Source organism: Neovison vison, chromosome 6 (assembly GCF_020171115.1).
Source record: "Neovison vison isolate M4711 chromosome 6, ASM_NN_V1, whole genome shotgun sequence".
Classification (NCBI taxonomy): domain Eukaryota; kingdom Metazoa; phylum Chordata; class Mammalia; order Carnivora; family Mustelidae; genus Neogale; species Neogale vison.
In genome coordinates this window covers 11,195,123-11,219,954 of record NC_058096.1, presented here as the reverse complement: position 1 = coordinate 11,219,954, position 24,832 = coordinate 11,195,123, and the positions used below count along the sequence as shown (strand labels likewise).

General features: G+C 40.4%; 3 protein-coding genes across 8 annotated transcripts in view; 1 reads left to right on the top strand and 2 right to left on the bottom strand.

Annotated features, from left to right (window-relative positions):
• The window catches only part of SON (SON DNA and RNA binding protein), a 33,021-nt gene extending 27,070 nt beyond the window's left edge, over positions 1-5,951 (top strand). Inside the window, 6 exon segments of the mRNA XM_044250985.1 lie at positions 1,453-1,600; positions 4,019-4,090; positions 4,191-4,306; positions 4,883-5,011; positions 5,013-5,069; positions 5,072-5,951. Of these exon segments, the coding sequence (XP_044106920.1) occupies positions 1,453-1,600; positions 4,019-4,090; positions 4,191-4,306; positions 4,883-5,011; positions 5,013-5,069; positions 5,072-5,257 (708 nt within the window). The 3' untranslated portion in view covers positions 5,258-5,951.
• Positions 5,952-6,141: 190 nt separating this feature from the next.
• Positions 6,142-16,571, bottom strand: DONSON (DNA replication fork stabilization factor DONSON). Of its 2 annotated transcripts, none has more exons than XM_044250990.1 (10): positions 16,230-16,571; positions 15,453-15,533; positions 13,547-13,750; positions 12,432-12,610; positions 11,422-11,600; positions 10,712-10,790; positions 10,501-10,605; positions 9,824-10,022; positions 7,914-8,126; positions 6,142-6,935 (listed from the first exon to the last, which is right to left on the bottom strand). In XM_044250990.1, exons 1-10 carry the CDS (start codon positions 16,539-16,541, stop codon positions 6,798-6,800), a joined length of 1,689 nt encoding a protein of 562 aa, XP_044106925.1. In that variant the 5' UTR covers positions 16,542-16,571; the 3' UTR covers positions 6,142-6,797. The 2 variants fall into 2 exon arrangements, with proteins under 2 accessions (XP_044106925.1, XP_044106926.1); XM_044250991.1 differs by having other exon boundaries at positions 6,834-6,935; positions 7,919-8,126.
• Positions 16,572-17,264: 693 nt separating this feature from the next.
• The window catches only part of CRYZL1 (crystallin zeta like 1), a 41,772-nt gene continuing 34,204 nt past the window's right edge, over positions 17,265-24,832 (bottom strand). The window contains exons 9-13 of one of the 5 annotated variants that reach the window (XM_044250992.1): positions 22,922-23,020; positions 21,480-21,601; positions 20,588-20,693; positions 18,450-18,495; positions 17,265-17,742 (exon numbers count right to left, since the gene is read on the bottom strand). In XM_044250992.1, coding sequence (XP_044106927.1) covers positions 17,643-17,742; positions 18,450-18,495; positions 20,588-20,693; positions 21,480-21,601; positions 22,922-23,020 — 473 coding nt within the window. In that variant the 3' untranslated portion in view covers positions 17,265-17,642. Of the gene's footprint in view, positions 17,743-18,449; positions 18,500-20,587; positions 20,694-21,479; positions 21,602-22,140; positions 22,770-22,917; positions 23,021-24,832 lie in introns of those variants that run through there. The other 4 variants (XM_044250993.1, XM_044250994.1, XM_044250995.1 and 1 more) reach the window with 4 other exon arrangements.

Below are 24,832 nucleotides of genomic sequence, written 5' to 3'. Positions count from 1 at the left end.
AGTCGATACCCAAGCATCAGCTAACTTTTCTCTTTATACATCAACACTGCATGGCCTGCACCAAATAAGGAACTGAACCAGGGGTATGTTTTTACCTCCACAGCTGCCTCCTTCCATCAGAGCACCTGGTTGAACTTAATGTCTAGTCACACGTCATTGGCATGCCTGCTCCCCAGCATATAATTTACAAAGCTGGGGAAAAAATAAGACGATACAGTTTTACTACTGTGTGTAAAAACAAGATAATAAAAAATTTAGTATTAACTTATCAATACAGGAAACGATTTATGCATACTCTTTCCAGAGCTACCAAAAGTTTTGACTCCCTCTGTTGATAAGTTAATGACTTTTACTGTAGATTTGCTAGAAAATGTAAATCTAAAATTTAATAACAAGGGGAAGTAAAGCAGGATTTGGAGATGTTACAAATTTTTTAAAAAATGGCCATAAACCTCAACAGTAGAATTCTTTTGCTTTGTGTACATGGATGTCCTTTAAAATAGAGGCATTGCCTGTTTATTTCTCAATGTGTGAAAACAACTGTTGACCATGCTAATGTAGAGAGTTGTGCATCTTATGACATTAAGTGGTTTGCTGCTTTGATGGAAATTATGGTTCAGTGGGTTGGATACAAGAGAGATGACTGTTCACAGAATAACCTGTGAACTTTCACCCCTCTGTATGGAAACTTGTTTCAGGGCCAAATCCTTGTAGCTGTCTTCTTGCCCCGGTCAGTGCCAGCCCTACTATTCACAACACTGCTGCCACCGAGGCCTAGGTATGTAAACGCTTAAGGAGTTTTTTACAAGTCTTTTAACATCACGCTAGGTTTTAAAAGAATTCAGTTTCAGTTTGGTATAATGACAGGGTATTTTATGTGATTGTCCGTTTCTTACTGTGTAAATACAGAGACTTCTCTTTTTTGCTTCATAGGGATTTTCTTAGTAAAATATTTATACTTGCTTTATGGTAGAATGGGGAAGAAAACTTGGGATGTTAACAGTATGCTTCTTCAGTGTCCAAACTATTTCTAAATGATTTCTGGGCTTTATTCATTAACTAGGTACACCTGGGACAATTAATATTATTGACTGTTTTAACATTGCCTTCTTTTTATTTTGCAAGCTAAGAAGAGATACCAGTGAACCTAAATAGTGGACGAAAACAGGAGTGTTCTAATTTTTTTTTTTTTTTTTTTTTTGGAGGGGGGCATGAGGGCCACTGTTTTAAACCGCCATTTATCTGCCTTATTTGACTTTGAAAATACTCTTATGTTAATGTGAAAATAATTAGAACATCCACACTACAGTATGTATATAAGTTATAGAAATTTTAATTGCTGTATCAGATCTAGAAGTAAAATAAGATTTTTTTTTTTTTAAAGTTACACTGAGTTTGTAGTCAAATTCTAACTGTGCAATGGGGACATTTTACCTTTCTTTCTTTGGATAGGATCAGTTCTTAAGAGCAGCCCCGGTAACTGGAGGAATGGGAGCCGTTTTGATGAGAAAAATGGGATGGAGAGAAGGAGAAGGATTAGGAAAAAACAAAGAAGGAAATAAGGAGCCTATCCTAGTTGATTTTAAGACAGACCGAAAAGGTAACACATTGTTTCGGGGAATGTTGATTACGCCTCCTTTAATATTTAGGGTCTCATTACCATCCTACTTTATTATTTTTTTAAATTTCCCTTTTTTTTTTTTTTAAGGTTTTATTTATTTATTTGACAGAGATCACAAGCAGGCAAAGAGGTGGGGGAGAGAGGGGAAGGGAAGCAGGCTCCCTGCTCAGCAGAGATCCCGATGCGGGGCTGATCCCAGGACCCTGGGGTCATGACCTGAGCTGAAGGCAGAGGCTTTAACCCACTGAGCCACCCAGGCGCCCCATCCTACTTTATTTTAAATTGAGCTCTATACCCAGTGTGGGCTTGAACTCACAACCCTGAGATCTTGAGTCCTACACTCTACCGACAGAGCCATCCAGGTGCCTCTTTAAAAAAATTTTCTTTCTTTTTTCCAAAGTAACCTTCCTATATTTTGATGTCCGTGATATTTAAGTGGGGCATATTTACAGCTGTTATGACATGAAAGTTCTGCTCATTTGTGGCAGCTTTTATGGATACGGATGGAGTCACTGATTTGAGCTAAAAGGTGGTCTTATATTAGTTGCTTAATATTATGGAAGTGTGCATAAATCAGTGTAATTGAAATTTCAACTAGATTTTAGTTTAGTAAATGGTATCCCCTTTTCTCCCCTTTTCTTTTTTCTTCTCGGGGAACATATACTTCATATACTTGTCTTTGTTTCTAGGTAGGATGTAGTTTTTTTCTTTCTCAGATATTTTATCCCACATATTCTTCTTATTTCCTATTAGAGTGCTGTTTTGTCTTCATTTTATATAAACCCTTTTGCATGTCCCTTTCTTAAGCTCTAGTTGAGTTTTCTTGGGCTGGGGCTGGAGACCAGTTGCTGACCGCAGCATCAGCTGTTCGTATTACCTTGTGCTTGGGCCACCTTGGGACTTTTGTCTTTACTAGTACTTTGCTACTCAGGTGGAGATCTCTCTACATAGCCTGCACACAGTTGCTAAGTATTAAAAATACACTCGGGGGGTGGGGTGGGCTGCTGGGTGGCTCAGTCCATTAAACATCTGACTCTTGGTTTCAGCTCAGGTCATGATGCTCAGGGTTGTGAGATTGAGCCCTGCATTAGGCTTTGCACTAGGTGTGGTGCCTGCTTGGGATTCTCTCCCTCCTCTGCCCTCTCCCCTCACATTAAAAAAAAATATGTATATATGTACTTAGTGCTCCTTTGTGACAGCCAGTTGGTACCTTTTAAATAATACCTTCCCTTGGAAAAACGTCTTACATAGATGGGGCTGAGCTGCCAGCTTTGTGATTTTTAATAGCTCATATAAAGCCTGATTTTTAAGAACTGGGAAGTTCAAAACTGGAATTAATTTTCCTTAACTTTGCAAACAGAAAGGTAAAGTTGAAGTTAATGTAGTTAAATTACTCTGTCAGTGAATTTGGAAACCAACCAGCTCGAACCAAATTGTGTCTTATAAAATGTTTTGCATCAGAATTTCTGTATTGTCATCCAGAGAATACTGTGATAGTCTATGAATACTGTGATGCCATTTTTTAAATTTGAAATTGGTAGGATTTATCGTCATGATTCTCAAAATAGTCTGGAAATAGCATGAGAGTCATCCTTGCTGTGCCATCAATACAAATTCTGGATCAAATTAGGAAAGGACATTGTACTGATACCACATTGGCATTCTCTTATACAAGTTGAACACATTTTTTTTGTGTCCTAGAAGGTGACTGGTTGGAAGAGAACATCTGTGAATGCGTCATGTAGTTACAGGGAACATCCTTTTTGGAGTTGTGTTAACAGTGTTGGGTTTCGAGAAGCATAGTGGCAAAATTAGTGAGGAACTGATGGAAAATTCCCAGGAAAGCATGGATTTTGGCTAGTAATACAGTGAAATCCCATTGGAAAGGGAGATTATGCAGTGAGACTGTCTTTTGATATTATTTGATAAGTCAGAAAGTGGTTGTTTGCTGGGAAAAATACAGACCCATTTTAGAGACACCCTCTTTTTTTAATTGTTCAGGGTGTGTGGCCTAAAATCCTCACCTTTTGGGGAACTTTAATTGGACATTTTGTTTAATGGCATTGGAAGCCTTTAGAAATCACTTGTAGTAAATAGCCACTACTTTTTAAACTTAGAAACAGTCCTGGAGATGTTAAATATGGCACTATTCATATTCTAAGTTTCTGTTTCTCTGAACATTTGTTTTTTTTCCAATTTCTAGTATCAAGGTATATGAACATAAAGTATCTAAGTTTATATATTGAAACACAGGGAAACAAGTCAAATTACATAAAAATTAAGGGTAGTGGGAGTTGAATATTTTATTGGTTGTGATTCACGTTCCTCAAATCATTGTATAAGTTTAAAATGATGCTTTGGAGTTTATTCAGTGAACATTGGCTTTTTATTTTAAAGGTCTTGTTGCAGTAGGAGAAAGAGCACAAAAGAGGTCCGGAAACTTCTCTGCTGCAATGAAAGATCTGTCAGGTGAGAACACATTTTAATTTCCTCTTGTCCCATCCCCCACCTTGAATTCCTAATTCGTTACCACAGAGAGTGAAAATTAATGGCTTTTTTCCCTCTGTAGGCAAACATCCTGTGTCTGCTTTGATGGAAATCTGTAATAAGAGAAGGTGGCAACCACCAGAATTTCTCTTGGTCCATGATAGTGGCCCTGATCATCGCAAACATTTTCTCTTTAGGGTAAATATGAATTTCTGCATTATGTACCCTTATTAATTTGACGCCTGGAGGGTGAGGGATAAGCATTGTATGGTCACAGGATTGATACCTTGTGGGTTGGGAGTGAATGTGTATGTGTGGGCAGAAGTGGTAGGGATTTGGGATTTTAAAATAAGTGTACTTTAACATGACCTGTTAATACCCTATTTTTCAAAAAATGATGGAGGGAAAAAGATGGGCAAATCTGGTAAATCATTTGTTGACATTTTCTAATGGAACATGGAGAATTAATTTTAATAGTTTTATCAGGGTTTTCTCCATTCCCTACCTCTCCCCCAACCCCGCCCTCCCATTTGGAGACCTGCTTTTAATTTGCAGTCCCTTTCCCCAAATGATTTGCTTTTTCTGGGTTGAAATTAATTTGACTTACACAGTGTGGGTTTTATATTTTGGTAAATTATTTTTCTAGCATTTAGTGAAAAAATACAAAGCTAATAGATATTAAAGTTTGATGCTGTTCTTATTGTATGTTTTTCTTGAATAGGTATTGAGAAATGGAAGCCCTTACCAGCCCAATTGTATGTTTTTCTTGAATAGGTATTGATAAATGGAAGCGCTTACCAGCCCAGCTTTGCCAGCCCTAATAAGAAGCATGCTAAAGCCACAGCAGCTACTGTGGTTCTTCAAGCAATGGGCCTTGTACCAAAGGACCTCATGGCTAATGCCACTTGCTTCAGGAGTGCCTCACGTAGATAGATTGAGGTTTTATATTAATCATTTCAGATAATTTTACTCTGCATCAAAATGTATTTCCTCTTTAATGTTGTAAATATTTGGCAATTTAAGACATTGTGTAAAAAGCAATCTGTACAAACATCTCCAGGCTTTGATTTTTGTACCATGGAAATTGTATTTAACCATACAGGGTTTTGGTATGTTTATATTGTTTACCTTAGTGATGTATTTGTTTAAGTGGCTAACATCCAAACGATTGTTTGAAGGCATCCGTAATCTTCAGTGTGGAATGTTAAATAACGCTTTTATACTGTATTTTGTACTATGATGTAACCTCCCTTCCTTATGGCTAGGCTGCTGTAACACTTGCCTGTAATCAGTGAAGGGCTGTGCACCTTGTACTAGTTCACAATGGGTTCTGCTGGACAGATACTGGGCCAGTGTTATTGAGGTAATTAAGCAAGATCTGTTCCACAGGGCTAATGCCACCATCTCCCCTTAAAATTTTGTAGAGGTTATAAACAGAAAGTGGTATGTTGTGTGATGATCTGCACTAAGTCCTGCATTCCCATCAAAGCCACCTGGGCCATGAGAAGGGAGTCAAAATGAAGTCTGATTAGAATTCTACTGCAGAGGCCAAGTACATTTAGTATGGCATTGAGTTGTGATATAGTTTTACTTTGATGTGCATTTTGAATTTCAGCTACACCTAGATAGACGTTAAATGATAATTAAAATGCTGTAACCAACTTATCTAATAAAATCGGCACCCAGCCACTATTTTGTTGACTATGAGAAAGTTTTAAGTTCATGTTAATTTTTAGGGTCTGATAGAATATTTCATGTGTATTACAGTGGTATTCATAATGCTATGTCTCTAAACTTTATTTTCAAAAGCTTAAGGCCCAAATATAAACTTCTCTGGAATAAATGTGGTGTTTTATTTTCTGGATCATAAAGTGAACACATACTTCTTCCCTAAATACTGTTACTTCTTTACCCAATGCTTTTGATTTCTAAGTACTTTTATTTTTAAGAAAATCTGAATTATACACACACACACACACACACACACACACACACACCCTACAGGAGCAATAAATACTACTTTACCATGTCAGTTGAGCATACATTACAATTATTAACACTATTCTGTGGGGAATACAAAATACCTTATCTGATTTAACATGCATTAAAAAACCAAATTTAATATCTTTGAGAAGAGAATAATTATAAATCAGAAGGAAAGCAGCAACTAAGAGTCACATCAACAATCATCAGCGCAACAGGTATGGTCTACATTTGTTTTCTATCTTTATAAAAAGTTAGAACCTGCCTATAATTGCAGGTGATTTATCAAATATAGTTTTACCCTGATGCCATCAGTCATAATGCCAGGAGATAACAGTAATTTAGCTTCACTTCCCATTTGCAAGGAAAAACTGACCTTCATGACATTCAGTTTTCTACTCCGTTTATAAATTAGGTTGAAAGTCTGGAAGCCTCAAGTTACTGATGCTTCTAAGAAGTTGGGGGTTATCTTCATATCTGAACGAGCTAATCAGAATAGTAAAAATGCTGATTTAAAATCTTAATCCTCTGTTTAACTCATGTAATAAAGTAAAAGATTAATGTTTATAAACATTTGAATATTTTAAAGATAGTTCTATTCCTTTAACTTCCAAAATGAACTTTAGAGCCAAAGGGATAACAATCTTGAATTTCCTTGCTAGAAGGCTTTTTTCCTCAAAGATTCCTTTTAGGCTTACTTTGATGTTCAGGATCTCCAATTATAAATGTAGTCACTCATTTCCACATGTCGTAAAGATGATTTTCCCAGTATTGGTGTTCGACTAAGTTGGTCCAGAGTCTTACGATGCAACCCACAGTTAGTGAGCTCCTCACGAACGGTTTCCTGTGGAAATTTGTACTCAGGTCAGTTGGAAAGCACATCAGTCTTTGGACACTCAGACTTCACTCTTGGGACTCTCCACCCCACGTGGGGTTCAAATTCATGACCCTGGCAAGCGCTGCATGCTCTTCCGGCTGAACCAGCTAGTTGCCCTTTAGATTTCAAAGTAGGCTCCGTGCCCAGTGTGGGGCTTTTCAGTAATTAGGATTGATAACGCTGAACAGTACAGGTTAATAAACTGGTATCATGGGTTGCACGCTCTACCAGCGGAGTCAGCCTGGCACCCCTGCACACTCCGATTTTAGTAATTTCCATGGAACTTTGAAAAACACCTGCCTTACTTATTTGTTCATAGATAAAGGCAGTTCATTATCAATAGACACGAACCCTAAAAATTTTCCAGCATCCACAAATAATTTTGGTTACTCTTAGAAGACTGGCAAATGATAAAAGCATGAGGCAATTTTAAAGGTCTTAATTATAACCTGTAAATAAAAACTATGACAAAAATTGCAGGCAAATACTAGTTAAATATCCGTAGTTGTTTATAATGAAAGAATCAGGTATTCTAAAGTTCCAGATCTGAGATGGTCATGAACACATAACTTGCCTTTTCTTTGTGTTGGGGAAGTTCCAGTCATGTTGAGTACGACAATCTAAATTCCTAACATCTACCTCAAAAAAACCAAACTTCCCCCTTCATCTTAGTAATTAGGATTGAGAAAGTTACTATTAGTGCAGTTAAATACCCTAAGACACCAGTTCGGCTTATAGTAACTCACTTCTTCCATCTGAGGAAAGTAGCTACGACGAAATGCTTACAGCTGACTACTATGTTCTTGTCCTTAAGAATTTATTTATCAGAGAGGGAGGGAGCATGCGCATTAAGTAGGGGGAACAGCCCAGGCAGGACCTTGGGCTCATGACCTGAGCTGCTTAACCTACTGAGCCCCGCAGGCGTCCCTACAGCAGTCTCCTTACCTTACCCGGTCCTTCCTTCACTGACGGGCAGGCATTAAATACAGCAGTTGGCTCGTGTGTATACAGTCCAGCAGAAAATGACCCCTTTTGTGAAGACTGGAGTAGCATGGTTACAGAATGCAGACAGTGAGGCATGACGGGACCTGTGATCTCCAAACTAAACTGGTCTTTGTATCCAGAAATAGCTTGTGTCTTCACATTGACACTTCGTGCCTTCAAGAAAATTTAAAGAAGAATTGACGGTCACCATCTCTCACACTTTTGTCCCTAGCCAAAGACTTGTTCAGTAACTTCATGTGGGTTTTCCTCTCTACTAACCAACGATGGACTGAAGAAGGCAGAGCAGAGGCAAGAGTCCATGGTACTGTGATAGCGCTGTACGGTGACGGCAGCTACTACACGACTGGAGCATAAAGCAGCTCACAAGACATCAAAAGAATGCTATAGGAGGAAAAATGTTAATTCTCCATCTGTAACGCACCTCCAAATATAACTTTTCATGTGGTAGCCTGACTTAGTAATATACTTGTCTTATTAAGAAAAAAAAAATTTTTTTTTAAAGATTTTATTTATTTATTTGACAGGCAGAGATCACAAGTAGGCAGAGAGGCAGGCAGAGAGAGGAGGAAACAGGCTCCCTGCTGAGCAGAGAGCCCGAAGATTTTTATTTGAGAGAGAACAGAGGGAGAGAGAGGGAGAAGCAGGCTCCCCACTGAGCAGAGAGACCAATGCGGGGCTCGATCCCAGGACCTTGAGATCATGACCTGAGCCGAAGGCAGAGGCTTAACCAACCTGAGCCATGCAGGTGCCCTCAAAAATTTTTTTTCAAAGTAGGATTCATACCCAGCATGGAGCCCAGTTTGGGGCTTAAACTTAATGACCCTGAGATCAAGACCTGAGCTAAGAGACGTTTAACCACTGAGCCACCCAGGTTCCCTCATAAAAATTTTTTTTTAATGGAGGGCACCTGGGTGGCTCACATGGTCAAGCATCTGCCTTCGGCTCAGGTCACGATTCCAGGGTTCTGGGAGAAGTCCCACATCGGACTCCCTGCTCAGTGGGAAGCCTGCTTCTCCCTCTGCTTCTCCCTCTCAATTTGTCCCTCATGAATAAATAAATAAAATCTTAAAATTTTTTTAGTGGAAATATAGTTGACACACAATGTTAACACTGGTTTCCGGGGTCCAACAGTGATTCTACAGTAACTGTATACATTACGCTGTGCTCTCAAGTGTAGATCCCACCTGTCGCTATACAGTGCTGTCACAGTACCGCGGACTATGCTCCCGATGCGGGGACTTTCATTCCCGACTTCCTCTATTCCCTAACTGGAAGCACGTACCTCCTCCCACTCCCCCTCACTCCCATTCCAGTTCAGTAACATAATTTCAATGCAGAATATTGGGTAAATAGAAGAATCAATTCTATTTTTTAAAAGTAAATAAAAATTCTACTGCTAATAACATTCACTATACATTTTGTATTTACAAGCATAATTTTTTTCAATACTGTAGATAGACAGCTGTTCTTTTCACTTATCCATGATTCAAGCTTTGAGATTAATAATTTAACAACCTCGGCTAGGATCTTTACTGGTTAAGAAATGAGACAAAATGAGATCGAGCAACTTTTCCATATGGCAAAATGCTTTTGTGGCCAATCATATTTATTCAGTCAGAAAAAATTATTTTCATCTAATTCAAATAAAAAATTTCCGTAATAACTATATTTTGATCTCATTTCTTTGATACATCTTTATAAATGAATGATTTTTTTTTCACTGGGAGGAAAGCAAAGACAGAATCTGTACCATACAAAATGGCAGGAGTTATTAAAAATGAAGACTTTGATTTATTCTTAAAAGGCTAATTTACGAGGATCAGTGATTTATCCCCCCCCCTTTTCATTACCTTAAGCATTTGCATCGTGGCACCTCGGAAAGCTACAGGCGATAGGAGGGTTGGTGGAAGTCCTGCCTGTGGACCTGAGCTGGCAACTAAACTCTTAGAATTGATCAAAAAATTCAGCAGCGTCAGGGTATTTGTTCCCTTCACCAACACAACGGACTCCGGTCTGTGGTCCATTTGCACTTCATGTTTCTCTTTACATCTGAAGAGGACCATCAAGGAACTTGCAAATTTAAATCCCATAACCAATGGGGAAAAAACCTTGATTCTGAATCACTTCGGACCCTTTCTTCCCATTCCGAACTGGAAATACTCTCGCCACCCACTCTGCTGCCATTATAACTCAGTGGTTTAAATCAAAATGATTTCTCTTTGGCCATGTGAATTTGCCAGAAGTGGACACCTCACAAAAAGTAATTTCTTCTCTAGTCAAAAAAAAACAAAAAAACCAACCATGCTCTCCATGGAATTTCATTTTTTAAAAAAAATAGTAGTAATTGTTCATGGTTTACTGGTACTGAGGGAGTTTGTTATTTAGTGTCGTGCTGGAGAATTAGTTTAAATATGATCTTAAGGTAATTTACGATTATAGTCAAAGAAAGCTGTCAGTCACTATTACATATGTAGCTCACTAACGGAATTAAATGGAAACCAACTGCAGTTAACATAACAAAGGATACAGCTTGATAGAGAGCACGTCTGGTTTTTTAATTTTATCTTGCACACCCATCTCTTCCAGCCAGGAAAAACTTTCATCTTCATCCTCATCACTGATTACTTGTTCCCTAGAAAATTGTTATAGTTAAGAGTTTCCATTTCATAAAACGGTTCCCTCTACAAAACAACTCTACCACGTCCGTAAGTCCTTAAAAGATGATTTTAATCACATACTCTCCCTGTCCCAGGCTGGTCCCAGATGCCTTCTTCTCATGGCCATTTTCTTTTATTAACGGCAGAGAAAATTCAATACCTACATGAGAAAAGAAGAATATAACTGAGTTTTCTTTAATATAATCTTAAAGAACTTAACAGGTATGCCCTACTTTTTAGAGTATGAAATCTAAAGATCTGAGCTTTTACCCCTGATCTATTAAGGGACTAGCTTTCAAGCTTTCTTGACAGTAGCCCAACACACACACACACACACACACACACACACACACACATACTCCTTTCAAACAAAAGGTTCAGGAAACAATACACACTCTCGCTGCATGTGGTAAGGTACTCTTTTGTAAAGTACTGACTGAACCTACTAAATAGATTCCATGATCATTAATGGTTGACCCAGTTGCAAAACTGTTACTAAAAGGGGGTGGGTAATTTGTACTATCAAGGAATTTCTAGAGGAATATATTCAGATGGGAACTTCCCAGGTTAACACGTGGTGGTCAGATCAGAGAAGGGAATGCCACTAACTTAAAGCTATGCATTGGGGACAGCTTAAAGCACTGCTGGGGAAAAAAATCAGAAATAAAGATGGTTCTGTAGGTAAGATCGGTAAAACCATTCAACTGGCAAAAAGACAATTCACATTTTAGCTTTTAAGGAAAGTAATTAAGATACAGTGTGGTATTCTCATTTTAAGCCAATGGTTTTACCTTCATTTTTCATAGCTTCTCTTATGCCTCTAGTTGTAGGAGATATGAGAGCTGTGATTACATCATTTCCTGCTAATCCTGCTGCACGGAACAGGATGGTAAACTGGTATGTACAAACGTAGAAATACGGACAAAGCTTTGTCTTCAGCAGATTATAAAGAGAAGTGAAGCTCACAGACCTACGAAGCAGCAAAATTTAGATTTTTTAAATGTATTTAGCTTAGCATCTAAAATTCAGTTTTTTATCATTCGGTTTGATACGTGATTGAAAACATAATACATGTATTACTGAAAATGGTTCGAATTTTTGCCACTACATATATAACCTGGCTTTTACAGGACTCAGATCGGTCATGGGACTCACTGATGACTTCTAAATACTTTAACCAATAGTGTTTACTGCTTAATCACTAAATGTTTTTTCTTTAAATAAAACACAATTGCTAACTGGTTGCTGACCTTTCTCTGAGCAGCTTCTGCTGATGAGAAAGGAAGCAGCCACTGAGAATAACATAAAAGAACATCTGTATATGCTTATGGAACACTTACACATACTTTCACAACTGCACGAAGAGTGAATAAGAGTTAAAAAAAAATTAATAATTTAAACATTTGTTATTCACAGCTTAGAAAAAGTAATTCAAAAGGACACAGAGATCATTTTACCACTACACATTTCCACATCACAAGTAAGGAGAGAGAACACTGGTAAAATGAAAATTCACTTTTAAGATGCACCAGTTTTTAATCTTACCAGTCTCTCAGGGCGCATGGGTGGCTCAGTGGGTTAAGCCTCTGCCTTCGGCTCCGGTCATGGTCTCAGGGTCCTGGGATCAAGTCCCGCATCGTGCTCTCTGCTCAGCGGGAAGCCTGCTTCCCCCTCTCTCTGCCTGCCTCTCTGCCTACTTGTGATCTCTCTCTCTCTCTCTCTCAAATAAATAAATAAAATCTTTAAAAAACAAAACAAAACAAACAACTGCCTGAAAAACGACAAAAAAAAAAAATCTTACCAGTCACTCATTAGAATGTGTTGCAAGGTTTCATCATTTGCCCAAGGGCTTATCTTTCCAGCCATTTTTCTATCAGCTCCGATGCGAGGGAACAGTGGTAGCCAAGGAAAGGCAGGGTGAAGCCAATAGATAAGACTCTGCTGGAAGGCACAACGGAGCTCAGTGGAGACTTTGGGATCCTAAAATCCAGAGATGATATTGGACAGCTTTGGGCACATTAGAAGTAGATGATTTCATTAAAAAGCATTGATACGCCCCTTATTCTCAGAATCTTTACTGTTTCTTATGGGAAAGTATTAATAGCAGTTACAGTGCCTAAAAGGTAGCTTATTCTTGCCTGTGCTTCTAGACTATTAAAACGTATCAGAAGGAAGACTTACATCCAGAGGGGAACGTTCCCTCGGCTCAGCACTGACTGCCGCCTACTACCACGGAGGAGGATTTGTGGGGATTCATACTGTAGTAGGCAATACTACGTTCCACCGCTCTCCCCTCACAACTGTTTCTACAGCAGCCAGTACAAATGGGTAACATGAACCAAAAATCCTCCTGATTTATTTATTAAAAAAGATGTACCAAGGCCTCTTTGAGGTAATCACTTTTCATCTAGTTTGAGCTGATGAGCTGCTTGAGAGAAGAGCAAATACGCTTCTCCAAAACCATTCTAGAACTCATTACCTCTACTGCAGTATTCACAACAGACTATCAGCCCCGAAGCAAGAACTAGTATACATAAAAAAAAGAACATATCGTATCACAAAAGCAGCAGAATAACCAATCTGCCTTTGTAATCCTACTCAATTGCTTTCCATGTCTTTCCCTTAGATTATCTTGCTCAAAAGACCTTAAAAAAGAATGGCTTTGTTCAAACAATTCCTGCCCAACCCATTAACTAATTCTCAGGACGGGTCCCTAAATTTAATGGGCAGTTACTGAATCTGACAGAAAAAACTGCATGAAAGCACCATTTAGGAAATACAAAATTCCCCAAGTCTTTGCGTCTCTAAATGTCAGGAGGAGAACTTAATAGAAGGAAGTATCTGTGCCATTTTGCAGAGAAGCACATTTTACAATTAATTTGTTCCTTTAACACTTATCTGTTTTCTCAGAATTACCTGTATACTTTGAGGCAAAGTAACTTCTGTTGCCCTACAATGTTGGATGACACCCTGAGCTTCTTCCTGGGCTTTCAAATGATCTGCCCAGGTAAAGGGTTGAGAAGAGGTGAAAAGGAGCCGAGTTTTAATACTCCAGTCCACAGGTAACTCGGTACTTTCTGAGGATGGAGTATCAGATTCGGAGAACGATACTTGCGGAGTCTTTTAGAAAACAGAGAACACAAAAATTAGTGGAGTACCAAAACCAAACCAACCAACCAATCCCCAAAACCCTTTTATTTTATTTATTTATTTTTTTAAAAAAGATTTTATTTATTTATTTGACAGAGAGAGATCACAAGTAGGCAGAGAGGCAGGCAGAGAGAGAGAAAGAGGAGGAAGCAGGCTCCCTGCTGAGCAGAGAGCCCGATGCGGGGCTCGATCCCAGGACCCTGAGATCATGACCTGAGCCGAAGGCAGCGGCTTAACCCACCGAGCCACCCAGGCGCCCCCCAAAACCCTCTTAATCTACAGATTTGATCAACCAGCACGATCACAGAAATGTCAAAATTTTATAAACTGTGTAAGTAACACTTAAAACCCACTACACACTATGAAACACTCTAGAAAGAGTTTCTCAACTGTGGTTTCGAACAGTGGTTTTCTCTGAGAAGCGGGGATTTATTGTTATGGGTGGTATTGGTGGAGGGGCACATTTTACCTGTCAGTTCTATATAGTTCAGTTACAAGAGACATGTACTATTCCCATGATCATAATTAAAAAAGAAATCAAAATCTACTATTGATCTTGCTGTCAAAGCAAAAACCGGATTCCAAGTGTTTTATTATTTTTTAAAAGATTTATTTATTTATTTCGGTGGGGGAGGAGCAGAGGGAGAGGGAAAGAACCTCCAGCAGACTTGGCAGGGAGCCTAACTCGGGCTCTTGCAACCCTGAGATCATGACCTGAACCGAAATTAGGAGTCAAACACAGAACAGACTGAGCCATAGGAGGGCCCCTCCAGTGTTTTACAAAGTACCTTTTAAGCCTCTAAAACTCTGGAACCAGGACTAAGCAGCTCCTGCAGGGAAGAGTAAGAACTCAGGCAGGGCTCTTAAGAGGCCATATGTAAAAAGCATTTACTGATTTTAAAATTTCCTTCTAGACTGTTTTGCTGTCTTTTCAAGGCAATTTTCGCCACTTTACAATGATTCTTTGAGGTGACATCACATAAAAATAACAGGTAAGGGGGAACTTTTTTTTCTTTTTTTAAAGATTTTATTTATTTGAGACAGCGAGAGAGCGAGCGAGTGAGTTAGCACACAAGCAGGAGGAGCATAAGAGGGAGAAGCAGGCTCCCCGCTGAGCAGGGAGCCCAGGGCCCTGGGGGAATTATTTCTAAAAGACCCCATCTATTTCCGTGAAAGGGAAAGTGGGTCTTAGCTCTTGTCGCCTGCTCCTATTAGGACAAACTCTATCTGTTAAACCATCACAACAGGAAAATCCGCGGATTGGTATCAAGAGATCGAGCGTGTGTTGTGGTGGGGTCAGCAAGGTTCCGTGACATGCCACAACCTGCGGAGGTCATCTGGGGATCGAGTCTCAAGATTCAATTAAGGACAAAGTTCAAACAGCAGCGAAGCGTGGACTGATGAGCTGGAGCTGTCACCGGTCACACAGGAACAGTGTCAGAACAGCTGGAGTAGGGGAACCTGTATCTACACCAACCCTGGCGTCGGTACCACGAGAAACACCATTTTTACATCCTATAAACTCCACGCCGGTGCCGATGCCATCTCGACAGCCCTGGCACAGATGATCACTCCGCACTCCCGGCAAAGCGATCTTCCGAGTAAATGTTTCTGAGAGGTATGGATTTAGATTATAAGAATATACATTCTAAGAACATTTACAAACTATTACCTGGAGTAATTCGGTAACGGTTGTTCTTTCAGGAAACTTCTCTTCCCACAGCAAATCATTTTCCTGATTAGAATCTAAAAACTGAGGGGGGAAAACAACGGTTCTTCTCAGTCCTAAGTGATGCTGGCGTTCGCGTGAACACGGACAGAGCCTCACCGGGCACACGAGTTCCTCCGCGAAGGCAAGTGCAGGAATTCACATGCAAATCACTAGCTCAGGGTTTCAGTTTAGTGTCTGAACTTTACTGTCAAAATGGGGTGGCGGGGGGAGGCCGGGGATACGTGCGCCTAATAACTGATGTAGAGATCTCAAAAGTTTCAAAGGCTCTGGGGTAAGAAAAGGGCTAGGAAATTCGGACTCCAGGACTCCCGAGCATTCCTCTTTCTCCAGGTATTTTGGAGCGCGGGAGAAGGGAGGTCTCCTGTAATCTTCCCACTGAGCAGCGGCCCTCCTGGAGGAGTCGCTCCGGGATTTTCCGAGCCGTCTTCCCACTGACCTCTAACCCCCAGGGGGCCCAAGCCCGGCAGGACCGCGGGGGGGGGGGGCGCGCCCCAGGGCCCTGCGCTTCCCTCAGGGCGGGCGGCCGGAGCGCTCGCGGGGCGCACTCCACACAAAGCCCAGCTTCCAGAGCGGCCTCTCCCGAGGCTCAGGGCCCCTCGACCGCGGCGCCTGCCGCTCTCCGCGCCCATTTCCCCTCGACCGCGACAACTTGCCCGGATTTCACAGCGAATCCCCGCACTACGAGAGCCCCTCGCCGGCCAGGCCCGGCACACTCACCGGGCCCTCCACCTCCTGCGGGCCGCGGGGCTGCCCGTCGGGGGGCTCCGCGGCGGCCGGCGGCCGGTTGTCCAGGCGGGCGAAGGGGTTCCTGCGGGTCGCGGCCGGGCCGCCGCCGCCTCTGCCCGCCGCCGCCGCCGGGAAGGGGCGGAGGAGCAGCCCGGCCGCCAGAGCGGCGCGGCGCGGCGCCGGCTCGGGCTGCTCCCCGGGTGAGGCGGCCGCTCCGCGGCTCCGGACCCGTTTTCGTCGGAGCCGCAAAGTCTCGGGGGGCTTCTTGAAATTGGGCGAGTAGCCAGGCACCGATAGGGCCATAACGCGCGGCTCACGCAGAGGGGCCCACCAGCCTCCTCGCCGGCGCTTCCCGCGCACGCCGGCCCCGCCCCCGACGTGGCCCCGCCCCCGAGGCGCGGCAGAGCGCGAGCGACGTCGGCCGCCCGCGAGGCTCCACCCCACGCCTTGGTCCGGTCTGGTCCCCTCCGCTCCCCGGCGCTCCAGCTGGGTCCTTGGCTGCAGTTGGGTCGCGGGTGCCGAGAGGGCCCGGGTCCGGGGCACCGACGTGCACTCCCCTATCTGGCACCGAAATAACTGGCACGCCATTTAAATCTGCAGCAGAGATGTAATGGGCCCAGAACATGGCGCTTGGATGAAAAGGAGACGTCACACTTGAGCTGCAGCTTCTTAGGTTTACAGAGGGCAGTGGCGACGTCTAGAGCTGGCGAGAGCGCCCTGCGCCTGCATGCCCCTGGCCGAAGAAAATCGAGAACCCCGGCAGGAATCAGCAAGTGCAGCCTCCTAGCCCCTGCCACGCATGGCCACAGCAGCCCCCAATCCCCTCCACCCCGCACACGCTGCAGCTGCCACCGGCAAGTTACGGTGCTGGTCCTGTTTGATCCCGAGGAAACCCAGAAATAAATGAGTGCTTGAAAAGTTTTTAAAGTGTCTATGGACTAGATCCTTTGAGACTTGAAAATAAACTCAAATGATTAAATTACGACAGCAAAGGCTCGTTAAGGAAGGAAGGTATTGAGAACGGAGTTGGTACAAAAGTAATAACGTTATTTTGACATACCGAAAGACTAACAACTTTATCAATAGAGTAGCATAGCTTTTCCTGAAAGCAATTTTCTTCATGGAAAGAATTTTATAACAGAGGAAGATGTATCAAAACAAGCACAAGAGAATTTCAGCATATTCCCTTTAGACATTAATTAACGAACTGTCTTGACCATTCGTACAATAATTTTTCCAAATACTTCTCAAAAACCTTAAATAACTTTGAGCGTCTTGACTCACAGAAGGAAAACTGAACAATCTGATTTTTTCTTCCTTGACTTTTCTGAGCAATTCCCAGGGAAACTCTGGCTTCAAGTACTGGAGGGGGTTTATCCAACTGAGGTCTCAGAAAGAACAAAATTAAAATCGAACAACTTGCTTTTTTCTTCCTTGATTTTTCTGAACAACTTCCATGGTAACTTTTGCCTCATACAGTGGAATGGGTTCATCCAACTGAGGCCTGAGAAAGAATGAAATTATTATACAGTTAGGTCAAGGTAAAGAGGAGTAAAACAACAGGATGAGAGTTAACACTTGCTGTAGTTCAATTATATTATTATTTTTTTAAGATTTAAAAAAAAATTTATGTGAGAGAGAGAGAGTGCAGGAGCAGTGGGAAGGGCAAAGGGAGTGAGATAGAACCTGGGGTTCTATCCCAGGACCTGGAGATCATGACCTGAGCTGAAGTCAGATGCCCGACCGACAGAGCCACCTGGGCGCCCCAATTCTATTATTTTAAATTAATCTTGTCCATTTAAGTAAACTTGTCCGTTAGTATTTCCACTGTTAAAAGTGGGTAAGTTCTGATGTGGAAAAATGCCTCCTTTATCTACTCCCAGATCCAAATTAAAAAAAACAAAACTGTATTTTCCCTCTTCTCAAGCTATGGGTCATTTCACATTACTCCGGTAACGGTGATGAGAAAAGCAAAGGTTGTGTGGTGTGGTACGGAAAGGATAAGGAGAACCAATGAGCCACTTCTATCTTCGCGAATGCTTACTGATATATCCCAAGACACACTTTGAGGAATAATTCAAGAGCAGCTACTTATCCAAACAAAATAAAATATGGAGGCAAGAGGTATGCTGTGGAAACTGAAACAAGTGGAAACGCTTGCCTTACCTGGAGAATAGAAAAAACAAACAATGATTTGGTTACTATGCGTACCTAAAAACTCCGCTTGATAACTTCTCCATCACATCTTTTAAGATACGTAGCTGGAAAGATTGTTAAGGTGGCAATGTAACAGAGAGAGGATTGAACAAACCCAGTCAATAAGATGTTACGCAGGTCACCTATTTTAAGTTCAGCGCTCTCAGAAACGGAGAATTTAATTTGCAGAAATTCTGTAAGCTGCGAAGTTTACCTTGAAAACAGGGAAATGGGGAACTGATGTGAGAGAAGTGGAACCATTAAATAGAGTCTACACTTCAAAGTTAGGACAAGTGGCAGAAGCAGCGAGCCTCATGCCTTGTACGAGGTAACCACTAGTGTTAACCCAGACGGGTAGGAGTGGCGTCCTGTCAGGTTTCCTTTTAGCACAATGTATGGTGTTTCTGGTTAGAAACCATGTTAGCACGTTTACTTTCTAAACAGGCTGCTCAGTGGCTCAAAATTTGTGTGCAGAAAAGTTAACAAACTGTAGTTTGTCACTACAAGACTCAGAAAGTAAGTGTAAAATTAAGAAAAAAAATTGAGTTGTTTAATTGCGATGACAGTTTTAGGATTGAGTGTGAAATTGCTGGTACTAGAGAATGACATATGGCATCTATCACACCGTCGGAAGGAAGGCTGTTAAATCACAAGAAGCAACTGGCTCACGCGGGAACTGATCGGGGGGTTTAGCACCAGCGAGGACTAGAGTCTGATTTGGGACTTGAGAATTCAAGTCTTTAGAAAATATAATTAGAAAGTCTGAACCTCAGCCATTTTAAAGATTTTCTTAAAGAGGACCTAAAGAATTCTCCCCATATTGCAAATTCTCTTTCTACTCTTGTTAAGTGAAAATGCCAGCAGAAACTCTTAAGAGTGTGTTTGTACAGAGGGAATTAAATAATGCAGGCAAAGGAGCTAGCCTGGCTCCTGACATGTAAGATCCAAAACGCACTGTATCTAGTGGTACTCTTAACACATGCTGTTATCCTATGAGAGTCTTGATAATTACGTTAGTGGACAATTAAGTTGCTTAGAATTGAAATCTAACGAATTCTTCTAGAAAGTCAAAAGTTAAGTCTATTTTCCAAATTTAAAGAAAAATATTTATTCAGAAATACTTTCAAATCACAGATTCAGTACATTAAGGGGATATTCTGGTTCTGAAATGTATTTTTTACAACTCAATGTATGCAGGACAGTGCTGAAATACTGCTATTTGAAAGCTCTGAATTAATTCCATCACTGCTCTTAGAGAAGGTGGGCCTTAATAAGTATCAAGTGTATATAAACTACATACATTTAACGAAAGCAAAGTATGATATTCAGTGGAGACAAACTTAAGACTTACAAGTTTCTTTCTTCGTACAGATATACTCTATTAAATAATAAGAATTTATGTTTTATCCAATGTATTACAATTTTTAGCAGGTGCAAATGCCTTTAAAACAGTTATCTTAGAAAAAAAAGTCTTCATAAGTTTGACCCAGAGTTTCTCTTAAATTCTAGAGGTTTGGACCATTCTTTTGGAATGCTTTCACATTCTCAAGACAAGATTTCATTACTTTCACCAAAACCGGAATGGTTTGGCTTCATTTGCCAGATTTTTCTCAGAATGAAAAAAAAAAAAATCAAAACCGTCTTCATTTGATGACGATTTCCCAGCACTGTTAATCTTAAAACATCCCACAAACTCTTTAGTGCAGATAAGCATTCTGAAACGTCTTACATAACAGCACCATCAGAGCATAGATTAGAGCCTTTCAAGGGGTTGTGTAGTTTCCCAAATGCCAAGTTGAAAATGAAACAAAATTTTACATGTATCCTGTGGTTTATCTCCCATTCTCAAACTGGCAAGACTGCCTGGGTGAGTCCTGTCCCATCACATTTTAGCTGCATCCTGGAACATGCAGAAACTTTCCTATGCTTCAGTTTCTTTACCTGTGAGACAGGCATAATGATAGTACTGACACCTCACAGGGCTGTTTTTTAATGCTTAAATATATTAATACTTACAAAGCACCTGAAACACCGTTTGGCATACTCAATGAAAGTTAGCTGTTATTACTATCAATTACCATTTTTGAAGAACTTAATGAGAGTTTATGGTAGATTTCAAGCCAGAAACGCAAGTCAGTAGATAAAAAGGATATAAAGATATTTTCCCTGTTGCACATTTGACAAATTCCAAACTTCATCATTAAGGAAAGCCACCGTTGCTCCCTTGAGGAAAAGGCAATGGCTATCCGGAGGATCCAACTTGGACAGAAAGCACAAAGACTGATCAACGATTGGTGAGTTTAATAGCAGACAGAGATAAGTATCTTGAGCCAGAAAAACTTCTATGCAAATTAAATACCCAAATCACAAATAAGTACTATATAAACTTTAATAACAATATGTAAATTGGAACATTTTCTTTTCTAATTCATTGTCCAAAATGATGAAACAGTAAGTGTGTGCAGGAGTGTGTGCTGTGCGCTCGCGTGTGTATGTGTGTGCACGCGTGCGTGCGTGTGTGTAAGAATGAGATTGCTGGCTGCTACTTGTCAATTGTCATCATGAGGAGGTCAGAAAATTAGTGAAGGCTGATATACGAGGATTATGGTATTGGCATATCAACCATGATAAAATTTGAATACTGTTGAGAAATGTAACTTTGGGAGACAATGTGTATACACACGTTTGTAGTAAATTCCAATGTGAATGGGGACTTATCATAATTTTATATAGAAATATTTTGCTAAGTATATGTCAACAATGTTACTAAAAAAAATAAACCTTATCGGAAATACTACTAAAAAATTCAGAAGTCACTTCTTCCAAACCACTAAATAAAAGCTGAATGAACTCCTCTAGTAGGCACTACTTCTATATTTTGGCCAACATGTATCTAAAGTAAAAAAGAAAGTTATATTTCTTTAGAAACAGGTATAATTCAAATTTATAATTTCTTCACATCTTGCCACAAGAGACTTAGGCATTATTCTTTGTTAATTATAACCTTTCAATGTAATAGTAATGCTTTATTGTTTCTGATAATACCTGCAGGTTTTCTTCTGTTGTTACCCAATGGCCTCCAACACCAAGAAGTGTGATGATGTCATGTTTATGTGGTAGTAGTTGTAATTTTACAGCTGGTTCATCATCTTTACTATATAATCTCACTTACAAGGGAATAGTTTTAAAAAAAGAGAGAGAGACAAGAAATATATTTTATAGTAATCTGGCAAAAATTAATTCTTCAAACTAGTCCTCTTTACTTTTTAACGTAGGAACAAGGAAGAATTTTTCTTAGAAAAAAATAACACACAATGTATTCAGATACCTTAAAACATACTTTTTGCTTTAAAATTGGTCATAAAATTTACTCTAGAATCAATTATAAGTAAAATAATAAATGACAAAAAGTTTATTTTCATTTGAAAACCAGGCAAGGTAATACAACACATAACTAAGACTGGTAGCTTTAATCGTAACATTGATAGCTTAATTCTTTGGGAAAATCTGACTTCTGCTTAAGGAACTCATAGATTTAAGAAAGTCATACACTGACATAATTATTGAAATGTATATCCGAGGGGCGCCTGGGTGGCTCAGTGGGCTAAAGCCTCTGCCTTTGGCTTAGGTTATGATCCCAGGGTCCTGGATGGAGCCCCGCATCGGATTCTCTGCTCAGTGGGGAGCCGCCTCTGCCTCTCTGCCTACTTGTGATCTCTGTCTGTCAATTAAATAAGTAAAAATCTTAAAAAAAAAAAAAAGAAATGTATATTTGAAAAGTTAATGAAGTACACGTTCACTTCCACTGACAGAGTTTTCTGTGTTAATATTCACAGCTGATCTTAGCCAAAAGGCCGAGAAGTGCTTTTCTGAGTTAATTTCAAGTCATGAAAATACTGGTTAAAAAGAAAAACATTAAGATGGTTATAGCTGCATTTCTGACTCCCATCACAGAACATAAATCTTAACAGAGCATGAAGAGAATCTCTTTGCAAGCTTTCCACGCAATGGCACTACCTAGGTGTGTACAGATTAGGTGTTAAATAGATACTGCTTAAATAACAAAAGGTTCAGGGAGGTAAAAATGGAACATAATTCTGTGCTTTTTCCAAATAGAGATTGCAGAAGTCAGCCACCCAACAGAGGGCAGCCAGACACAGCATAACTCCACGTCTGGCCGAGAGCTACAGTAATATGTATTGTCTGGCAACCAATGAGAAGATGTTTGTTCATATTTGTCAAAACACTTATAAACTCCAGTGCCTGTATTTTAAAGTAAGCATGCTCTCTCTTCTAGACCGTGTTTACAGGAGGATTCAAGAAGCTCTAGTTTAACTAGAAAAGTGAAAAACAAAACATGACATTAATTTAACAAAATATGTTAAAATCCTTATCTGGCTTTATTTATATATATTTTATTTGATTTGTGAAATGCACCCATCACACGACAAAAACGACACAGACTACTGATCTAGTAACGTACCCACCTCCAGCATCTAGGACAATATCAACTCCCAGGCCACCTGTTTCTTCTAAACAGCTTTCAGCAACGTGGGCTTTTCCATTAGATACATCGATGACTCGGGCTGTAAAGGACAGGAAGTCAGGCAATCGTACTGTTCTCTATGTGACCAACACCAATCATCCAAGAAAAAGAAAAGCAAATAAATATCTGTATGGAGTGGTTCAGTTACTGGATCCAAATTTTACTTTTTCTCTTCTTACCCAATAGTGGTAAGGATCAATTTCAAGGCAGGGACTGGTATATTCAATCAGATAAAAACACTAAACATTTTGTGGATGCTGCATTCCAAGGCTGGCCTACTGTTCCCTATCACTAAAAGATATATAGTCAGAACAGGGAATCTATAAACCACAGAGATACATACACATTAAGGTATATACTAAGAGATTAAGCAATTTCTCAAGTATGTTTAGAGTTAAGAGAGTTTAAAGCTAAAATGTAAAAAATGTATTTGTGTGATATGGTACCTCTCTATTAGAGGCGGTTTTATCCTTTTTCAGTCATAGAAATTCCCCTGTTCCCTTTCCCACTTGCTCCCCCAAAATGAAGAAAAACCTTGAAGGTTAAGGGGAAAAAAACATGATTACTTTGAGCAGTTAGTGAAAACCAAACTATTTTTAAGAGTATTATCTCAATAGAACAAGCCAATGCAATGAAAAATAAAATGAAAATCTTAGCATTTGAACTGGCAAATGAAGACACATGTTTATAATTTATTTCCGGAGTTTTTAGCACCTTCACGTAAAAGAAATCCTCTCAGCGGGGTTCTGACTGGCGCCCCAAGAGGGATCTAAGATGTGGGGGGCGGGGCGGGGCGGGGCGGGAGTGAGGAGGACACCAGGGAAAGGGGACTGAAGCACCTGGGGAGGACAGGGTTAACCAGTAAGAAACGTCTCCCTTCAAAAACACTGCTCAGTGCTTTCTTCCACCACTTCATTCCATCTCCAGTCTCTCCCTTTTTCCCTTCTTTCTCCAGTCCCTGCCTTAACCTTTCTTCCAAGTCTTGGTTATCTCTGCCAGAAGCATAAGGAACAATGGAGTAACACGGGCTTTAATGTTGGACAGGCCTGGGTTCAAATCCCACTCCAGTCACGTCGTGGCTCCTTGGACAAGCTGGTTAAACCCTCTACATGCTGCTCCCTGGTTCGCACAGGGTTGCTGAGGACTTCGGGGGAGATCATTCCCACTGACACTCAATGAACCTGATGCTCCTTCCTGCCCCACCCCACCGCCTGCCCCCCACAATCTGGCTGGGCCTCCTCTCCTCATCTGTTAGTTTCTCCATTCTTGGTCATTTTTTTCAATATATATATATTTTTATTTCCATTTGCGTTGTTGTTTGGACAGGTTCAATCTATTTTTTGTTGAGCCGTTTTTTATAAAAAAAAAAAAAATTCCAGTATAGTGAACATACGGTTCTGTTAGTTTCAGGTGTGTGATACAGGGACTCAGCGGTTCCATACCTCACTCAGGGCTCATCAAGGTAAGTGTCTTCTCAACCCCCACCACCTGTTTCCCCCATCTCCCTACCCACCTCCCCACTGGTGACCATCAGTTTGTTCTCTACAGTTAAGAGTCTGTTTCTTGGTTTGTCTTTTTTTCTTTGTGCGTTTGTTTTGTTTCTTAAATTCGACATGAGTGAAATCATGTATTTCTTTCCCTGATTAGCTCATTTTGCTTAGCATTATACTGTCTAGCTCCATTCATGTTGTTGCAAATGGCCAAGATTTCATTCTTTTTTATGGTTGAATAATATTCCATTGTATATGTATATACCACATCTTCTTTATCCATTCATCAGTCAATGAACATTTGGGCTCCTGTCATTTGGTTATTGTAAATATTAATGCTACAATTTAAAAAGGGGTGCATG